We start from the raw sequence: 9,154 nt of genomic DNA, 5'->3' as shown, positions 1-9,154 counted from the left end.
AAACAATAAATATACAAACAAAATAAAAAAAATATTAAATATTTTAACAATGTAAAACTTTAAGAAAGTCATTTAAAAAAAAATTTCTTTGAAAGCATTACTTTAAAAAAAATTAAGTAAATTGTTTAGTAGTATGTTATGACATTGTATCTACTAATTCAGCTAATGCCTCTAGTATTGCTGAGAAGGCCAAGTTGGTGAAGTTTGGCGACCTCAACATTGTGCGACACTGGACCTTGTCAATCATGGGCAATAACGACCTAAAAACAAGCAATTATCTGTTAGCAATCCCACAGACAATTTATTGATCTGAACCCCTAAAATAGTCTATTCACGTGGACAATTACATCATCAAATCCAAAAACATGGTATAATATGTGTATTAAAGGGTATCGGATTAACTCGAAAAAAGAAAACAAAATATCAACGTCCCAAACTCAAAAATCATTGATAAACAAGATAGGAAAGAAAAATAGATATTTTCATCCTATTTTAACTTTTAATTGGTGTTTAATAGCTTTTATTTTAATCCACAATATATATATATATATATTGTAAAATATAGGTTTCATGAGAAATTTGCCAAGAGGTGGAATTAAGTGTTTGAGAAACAAAGTTAGTAATATAATAGTCACACATTCGTTATAAACAAAAAATAATAATAAATTACTTCATTAGAGAATTATAAAACCCAACTCTATTTTAAGTAATTTTGGAAATCTTTTTTTCTTTCTTTAAAAGAATTACTCCTAAAAAGTTAGAATGGTATTAAATATAAAGTAGTAATTAGGTAAATTAGTGTTAGAGAGTAGATAAATTCTTTTGCTAGGAATTGAAGGATAGAACAAACAACAATTATCAATGTAGTGTGGTGTATTAGAAATTGAAGAACATGAGCCATCAAAATTAAGCAACGTGGCTTTAAATGTATGTATAATCACAATTGGTTGTTCTTATAAATGATGATGTCTTAATTTTATTATATAAAAAAAATTGGTAAATGTTCACGAATTAAATATTTTAGCAAAATAATCTTATGTATTATTAAATTACAAAAATATATTTACCCTTTCCCTTTCATTATGATATTTTAAATTTTAGAAACCTTAATAAAATGGTAACTCAAAAAATTCAATTAATTCCCTTGTAAAAAAAATAATAAATTAATTCTTATAGCATTTATATAAATTTCACCAAATTCTAGAATTCATCCAAGAGGGTAAGGTGTGCGGCATGCAAAAACTTTGCCCTCTACCCAACAATTGGTCATATATTAAGTCTGATCCTAAGCTAATTTTAAATTAGACAATCGCCACAAACCTGTCATAACAAAATTTTTAAATTCGCATATATATATATATATATATTTATTTATATAAGCAGTCTCCCCCTTGTTCTTACAAATTTTCTCCTGGGGGCAACTCTTGAAGCTTCGGAGGAGTGCCAAGAACTCGCTCCATGTCAAAGCGAACTTCGATGTTACGCAGGCTGTACCCAACCACCATCAGCCAATAAAGCAGCTTCGCAAGTTCAGGCGCGGTCGTCTCTGTTAAGCTCGTCTGCAAACACAAACAGAACTGAGAATACTAATACTATGCTAAGAGTGATACAGAACATGAAGTTCAACTAGAATAAGTAGGAGTGATACTATGCTAATACTCTCCTAAACATGAAAATAAATTCATTTCATCAAGTTTACAACACTGTTTACCTAAGTTTTTGTAATATGTCTACTAGAAGAGAATCCAACACTGGAACTTGAACCAAAAGTGAATATTAAGTATTCTTAAACATATATTAAGGATTCTCACTCACTATAAGAGAGTGAGAGCCTCAAACCTTCATTTGGGCAGGATCTGAAACAGCCAATAACCGCTTGATGAATGTATTCATTGCAAGCACAACATCTTCACCAGCACTACTTGTCAAGTCCTACAAAATTATAGACAAAATTGCCGGTGCATTAATGCCTCTTCCAACACTTACGAGTCGGAGTAATAGAAAACAGCACATGAAGTATGCAAATCATTATGATGCTGAAAAGTTATATCTACACTTCTAACCCACTTATCCAGTAAACAAAGATAAGGATTTTTTGACATTATAACAAGTTGTCATTGAACATATCAAAAATAATTTTTCTGTAGATTTCGAAACTACAAAAGAACTCGGAAATCATATTTTGTTCTTTTGAATTTCATAATGGTTAGTTTTCCTTTCCTAACACACTGCCAGCTAATGTCATCTATAAAAGGAACTTTAAAGTCCAGGAACAAGCATATTAGTTACAATGACACAACAATGAGGTATTTCATTTATGCTTTTTACCTTCAAATTTTGGGGCTCAAGAGACTTTAGATATTCCAACAATTCATTTTGTCCATTTGCAGATTTCCTGTCTACTTGGCGATTCAATTCCTCAATCTCTGCTTCAAGTAGCTCGATATATTTTTTAGCATCAATTCGCTCAGCGCCAGAAACATTATTCCACCGAATAACTTCACCCGACACATTCTTCTGCGTCCCAGGTGCATAATCTGGTGCATCCTGAACACCCACTGGGTCATGTTAATGCACCAACTAAAACCGAATCAGCCAAGAACTAAACTGATGTGAGATACTTTTTCAGTGAATGGGCATAATAAAGGTGTACCAAACGGTACGGATGTAAGTAGCGTGAACTTTATACCACAATATAAATCACGGTCACAAATTAAGAATTAGATTTCATCAGAAGAAGAAACAAAATACTGGCAAAAACAAATATGCATGGATATCATAGGTGAAAAAGTCATTGTTTTAAGAAATAACATAAACACATCTCCTCAAAATTCACAGTAGCTGAATGGTACCTTCTTCTCTTGGACATCAGGAAGTGCAACCTGCTCCAAACTCTGCTGAAGTTCCAGCCGATATTGTGCATTCTTAAACATATATCCAGTCATCATAACGCTGTACATTAGCTGGGCAAGATTTTCAGCGACCTGGAATAGAAACCAAATGATTAAAATGAACTTGTCAACACTTTAAATCCAAGGACACACCCAAAGAGGGGTAGCTCAAACGGCCAGGTGTGTGGTTTGCTCTTGCTCCCACAAAACCTGAGGTTCAATTCCCCTTGATTACCCACGTAGTAATTGCTATAATTTTCCGGACTCAAAATATTGTAGAGGTAGGCGATGATACTATGCACAAAACAAAATCGTATTTGGCTTAGCAAAAGGTTTACCGTGGATACTGTTACTGCAAAGAACTGCGGGGGCAGTGTTCCTATCATGTTGGTTACTGTTTGGCGCATGGCATCAACTACCTAAAGGAGTTCCCATTAAACAAGTTTCAGTCCAGCTAAAAATCACATGAAATATGAATACCCTGAAAACTCTAGCTATGCATTAACAAGTACCCAATGCAATGCAGCAACATAGGATAAGACACTAAACTCAATACCTGTTGGGGTGCCCTTTTCACGAACACCTCCATGAATTCTGGTTGAACATTCTTTACATACTCCAGTAGTAGTTCTCTCCTGCCATTCGGCTGTAAATTTCATCCCAAACCACGTATAAACAGAGTCAGGGAAAATATTAATATATATTCTCATAATGTTTTTCTTTTCTTTTTTTCGTAACCTTTACTTGGATTCCATTAATGTCATTAGCTAATTCTTTGGTTCTAACTGGTGAAGTAGAATAAAAAATTACAATTTGGGTATTAACACTCAATACATTTGGGTCTTATTTCTACCAACGTTTCTTGGCTAAGCTGCCCATCCATAAGCACCCAAAAATGACATAGAAAATTCATAAATACCAGAGCTCCATTAGAAGGCTTGGAATCGCCATTAGGACTGGGAGTATCGCTCTTCGAAGAATCGTAAGCTTGGATTCTCAAACCCAATCTCCTTCCTGCATATTTTGTCTTTAACGGGAACCCAATCGAAGAATGCAAGTGAGGGAAACAAAACGAAGAAGAAGAAGAAGAAAGTGAATATTTTGGTAGAAAAGAGGGTTTTATAGTCAAAGAGTTCATCTGAGCTTGCTTGGTTGACTAATTGAATCGAATCTTCTACTGAAAATTATAATTAAGTCTACAAATATCCTATATCATCGCTAGAAGGACACAAAGCAAACACTAGGGTTTCCTGTTCGACGATTCCCAGGAAATCAGGGATGACGATGATGATAACGAGACAGAGCTCGCACGTGTGGTAGCTTCAGCTTAATCTTACAGTATCATTGGGAAAATAGTATTCCTTTTTTCTTTTGGAAGGGAAAATAGTATTCTAGTAATTTGCATTTTAGCTCAATGACTTGTTATTTTCAAAATAATAATAAGATTAATTAGTGAAAAAATATATTTTTTAATGTTATTTTTGTAAAATAATATATATATTTTTTACAATCTTTTGTAAAATGATATTTTAGATAGAGTGTTGAGTATCTTAAATTTAAATGGTATTTTTAGACAAAGTTATTTTGTAAAAAAATTATTGAGATTTAAAAAAAAAAGTTTAAAAAGATCATTGAAATTTTATTAAATGTAATAATTTAGAGTAAAATTATCTTAATAAAAAAATTAACTAAAATCAAATAGAAAATTAAGTTTAGCCTATTTCGTAAAATAAATTATTATGTTTGGTGTTTTTTTATTTAAATATTATGTTTGGTGTTTAGTTAAACATAAATGTTAAAATAGTATTTTTCCTTTCTTTCTATGGACAAACTATCTAGTTTAGCTTTCTCAAAAATAAAAAACTATCTAGTTTTAGAAATAATCTTACCATTTATAAAATATATAGTTAGAACTTTTAACCACAACGAATGCCTAAATTTTTTTTTTTTTTGTCTGGAATAATTTTATTATTATTATTTAAAATGAAGAGGATAGAAAGTATAAATTAGAAGAGAGATTTCCTCCGACGAACAAAATTCATTGTCTAACCAAAGAACAAGCAAACATGTCGGAATATTAGACAAAAGAGTTTTCCTCTCGAAATAATTAATACCCTTTTTTGATAGGCTAAATTATTGTTCAAAGCCAAAAACAAGTGAAAAAAAATCATAAGAAACTTCAGCAAGCAAAAGACGAAGTCTTTGAGCACAGAAAAATCCAAAGAGTATCACAAAAACTTGACCTTAAAAAATTAATAAAACCCCAAAAGAACAAGTGATTCTCTCTAAAAGAGTAACAAAACACATGTATCACAAGCCAAACAAAGATAAAAAAAGTAAAGTTAAATAGAAAAACTTTTAGAATATAGAATATCCAACCAAAGGAATGTTTGCCCCTAAGTAAAATTTTAGAAATAGTTAAAATAAAAAAGCTTTTGGAGTTTAGGGTATCTAGACCCATTAAATATTAAGAGTAATAAAAAGTAACTACCAAATACAACCAAAATATTTATGGATGAGGAATTTTATACAAAAGACACTAAGTAATATTCTTGTATAAATAAGTAAAATCTTATATTTGAAGTCCATGAATCTGAAATTATCACTATTAGCCTGAAAAAAAAAAAAAAACCTAGAAAGTCACAAGATAAATCAATAAAAACATAAGATAAGCCTGCGAGTGCACAAAAAATTATATGAGAAGGCACAAGACAAGCCCGAGAAGGCAACAAGACTAGCCAATAATGGTATAGACTAGCCTAAGAAGGCACTAGTATAGATTAGCCTACGAAGACATTTGGTTGAATTAAAGCACAAGGTAGGCTAATCGAAAACAAAAAATGCAACGTCTGTTACAAGATAAAAATTACTAACATTCGAGAATTTATATATATATATATATAAAAGAGAGCATTGAGGTGGAGAGGTGAAAGCCTATATAAGCTATCTACCATGAGAGCAGGATACATCTTTTGAGATTTGCGAGCAACATAATGTGCAATCATAAATAGTGTAACTGTCTAGTCATTTCTATATTTATAGCATTTGTAATGGTCAATTAACTCTACCTATATTTATTGATATGGGAGTTACAACTAGAATTAATGTATTTGTAACACCTTTATGTGGCTATAAGAGAGTCACTTGATAATGAAAAGGAAGAGAGCAATCTTTCGACAATGGACATAAACTCTACTTGAGATGAACTAACTATAATCTCTGGTGTTATTCTATTTGGTTGCATTTTTCATTCCAATTCTTTGATTGCTTGCATTGTTCTTTGAGTGCTCTCACTGATCTCTGAATGCTCTCACAATTATTTGAGTATTCGCACAAATCAACAAGAAAAACATTGGTCAACATCATCAACTAAAAACAATAAGACAACATAAAAATTCAAAACCAAAATAAACAAGTTTTGATATTCATAGACTCAAATAGAATAAGGTATAAGTTTAACTTCAATAATAAAACTTTGATAGTTAAGACTTTTCTTTTTCTTTTCTATGAAAAAAGTAGATTTCATTGCTAAACTTTTGTTATGGCAATATTTTAGTAATAAAATTTTGAATTTAAAATATTTCGTGATGAAATACTAAAAAATCTTGTGTTGAATTATAGAATCCACTTATGTTGAACCAATTGTTAAGACTACTAGAATGACCATAGGAGAAGTACTTTCGTCACTGTGGAATTGTTTCATCAAATCCTAACAACTCAAGGATCCAGCTGTCATTTTATAAGTCAGTTGGTTACTCTTATTACTATATATATCAGTGGGCTTTCATTTGAAAAATGAGATACAGAATACAAGTCTAGAGAGTTGAGAGAAAAAGATCGTTGGGTGCTTAGAAAGAGTAGAGGGATTTTGTATTGGGCATAAACACAATTGTTATGAGAAAGTATTTTGTCTTGGGTGAGAGATTGTGAGATTGTAAGAAAGAGATTGTGAGAAACTCAGTAAGGAGTTTGGATAACAGAGGAGCTACTCAACTGTATTGTAAACTTTTGTTCTCTTCATATTGAAGAACCAAGATAGTGGATAACACTGGATGTAGGCCAATAATTTTGGCTGAACTAGTATAACTCTCTGTGTCCCTATACTTTTCTTGTTCTGTTTTGGTGCATAATATAAGTTGTGCTTGACAGGATCTTGACACTACAAATAAGAGTTTTCCTACAAATCAGAGCTAGGTTATACGATTCAAATAAGGAGCTCAAGATCCAAGAAGTTTCTGCAATAAGAATTCAAGAACAGGTTCAAGAAGGCATGACAACTATGGCCAAATTCGAGCTTGAGAAGTTTGATGGCACAAACGACTTTGCTCTGTGGAGAGAAAGCTTGAAAGGGATTCTGGTACATCAAAAAGTAGCCAAAGTCCTTGGAGACTAAAATAAATTGACAAAGAAACTCAAAGCTAAAGAAATTGCAGAAATGGAGGAGATGGCCTATTACACTATTATGAAGACAGCAAAGGGGCTTTGGGACAAGTTAGAAGAGCTATACATGAAGCCATCCATTTCAAACAAAATTAATCTTCTTGAACGATTATATGGGTTTAGAATGAATTCTACTCCATCATTAGATGATAATATTGACAAGCTCAATTAAATTATTGTAGGTCTTGTTAACATCAATCACAAGTAGTAGATGAAGAAAGTCAAGCCATTATTCTACTAAGGTCATTTCCAATAGCCTATCAAGAAGTCAAAGATGCCATTAAATATGGTAGAGATGTTATCACCCTTGAAGATGTACTCGGCGCTTTAAAATCCAAGGATTTTGAACTACAATTAGAGAAGGAAGCCAAAAGAGAAGAGGTGTACTTTGCTAGAGGAAGAACACCAAAGAGGAGCATCTCAAGACATCATTTTCCATCTCATTCACGCTCCAAGTCCAGAGGAAAAGATTCAAGAAAATGTTATTATTGTGGAAATCCAGGTCACATTCAAAGATTCTGCAATTAAATGAAGGGTCAGCAAGGTTCCAGACCAAGCCAAGACAACAAATCTTAGTACCACCATCGATTTCATCACAATAACCAGTCCCAACATGAATACAAATCGATGCATGATCAAGGATAGCAAAGAAATGACTCAGCAGCTATTGCTGAAAGCCATGAAGATTGTTCATCAGAGGGAGAATTATTTTCCATTTCTGAAAAGACTAATGTTAAACAATGGATCCTTGATTCAGGGTGCACTTATCATATGTGTCCAAATTTAGAGTCATTCTTTGATTACAAGGAAACTAATGGAGGTAGAGTACTGATGGGAAATGATTTTTCATGTAGGGTAATTGGCATTGGAAACGTGGCAATTAAACAATTTAATGGAGAAGTAAAGGTGCTGAATGAAGTAAGACATATCCCAGAGTTGAGAAGAAATCTAATATCTCTTGGAGCTCTTGAGGAAGAGGGATATGGATACAAATCTTTGAATGGAAATCTGAAAATAACTAAAGGTTCACTGTTGGTCATGAAAGGAAAAAGAGAGAATGGCTTATATATTCTAGATGGAGAAACAATCCCAGTTGCTGAAGCAGACACAGTAAAAGGCCAAAAAAATGACATGAATCTATGGCATCAAAGACTCGGGCATATGAGCAAGCAAGGACTAAGGGAGCTGCATAAAAGAGGCACCATTGAAAAATTAAAGACGTGTGCACTACCGTTCTGTGAAGCATGTGTGTATGGGAAGCAGCACAAGAAAAAAATTTCAGCAGCCACACACAACACAAAGCAGATTTTAGAGTATGTCCTTGCTGACCTATGGGGACCGAGCAAAATATCTACACATTCAGGTAAACACTATTTTTTATCCATTGTAGATGATTTTAGTAGGTGTGTATGGACATATTTATTGAAAACTAAAGATGAGTGCCTAGGACACTTTATAATTTGGAAAAATAAGGTGGAAAATCAAACAAATTTGAAAATAAAGACACTTAGAACAAATAATGGTTTGGAGTTCATAAACAAAGAATTTGATAAGCTTTGTGAAGATTATGGAATAACTAGGCATAGAACGGTTGTTCAGGTCTAAGTAAGTTCTATTGGGGGGAAGCTTTAGCTACTGCTTGTTACTTAATAAATAGAAGTCCTAATCGATCCATAAATCTGAAAACACCATATGAAATGCAGTATGAAAAGTCACCTACCTTGAAACACTTAAAAGTATTTGGGTGTACAACTTATGCACACAAATCAAATGATAAACTTGATGCTAGATCAATAAAAGTTGTATTTCTTGGATACCCTTTA

At 32.6% G+C, this 9,154-nt stretch overlaps 1 protein-coding gene across 2 annotated transcripts; it reads right to left on the bottom strand.

The window, feature by feature from the left end:
• Nucleotides 1-1,159: 1,159 nt before the first annotated feature.
• On the bottom strand, nucleotides 1,160-4,255 carry LOC133803796 (uncharacterized). 2 transcript variants are annotated; one of them, XM_062241910.1, is made up of 7 exons: nucleotides 3,811-4,254; nucleotides 3,448-3,537; nucleotides 3,230-3,310; nucleotides 2,853-2,984; nucleotides 2,329-2,547; nucleotides 1,840-1,932; nucleotides 1,160-1,559 (listed from the first exon to the last, which is right to left on the bottom strand). In XM_062241910.1, the coding sequence occupies exons 1-7, from the start codon at nucleotides 4,027-4,029 to the stop codon at nucleotides 1,398-1,400; spliced, it is 996 nt and encodes a 331-aa protein (XP_062097894.1). In that variant the 5' UTR covers nucleotides 4,030-4,254; the 3' UTR covers nucleotides 1,160-1,397. The 2 variants fall into 2 exon arrangements, with proteins under 2 accessions (XP_062097894.1, XP_062097895.1); XM_062241911.1 differs by having other exon boundaries at nucleotides 1,405-1,559; nucleotides 1,816-1,932; nucleotides 3,811-4,255.
• Nucleotides 4,256-9,154: the final 4,899 nt, after the last annotated feature.

Source organism: Humulus lupulus, chromosome X (assembly GCF_963169125.1).
Source record: "Humulus lupulus chromosome X, drHumLupu1.1, whole genome shotgun sequence".
Classification (NCBI taxonomy): domain Eukaryota; kingdom Viridiplantae; phylum Streptophyta; class Magnoliopsida; order Rosales; family Cannabaceae; genus Humulus; species Humulus lupulus.
This window is presented reverse-complemented; position numbering and strand designations above follow the sequence as displayed.

What these genes read in the sequence shown, in the direction of transcription:
- LOC133803796 (XM_062241910.1), bottom strand. Translation starts at nt 4,029, where the DNA reads ATGAACTCTTTGACTATAAAACCCTCTTTTCTACCAAAATATTCACTT. An exon ending in AGCCTTCTAATGGAGCTCTG is followed by an intron (nt 3,538 to 3,810) that starts GTATTTATGAAT and finishes TGAAATTTACAG; the next exon opens with CCGAATGGCAGGAGAGAACT. An exon ending in CTGATGTCCAAGAGAAGAAG is followed by an intron (nt 2,548 to 2,852) that starts GTACCATTCAGC and finishes GTGGGTGTTCAG; the next exon opens with GATGCACCAGATTATGCACC.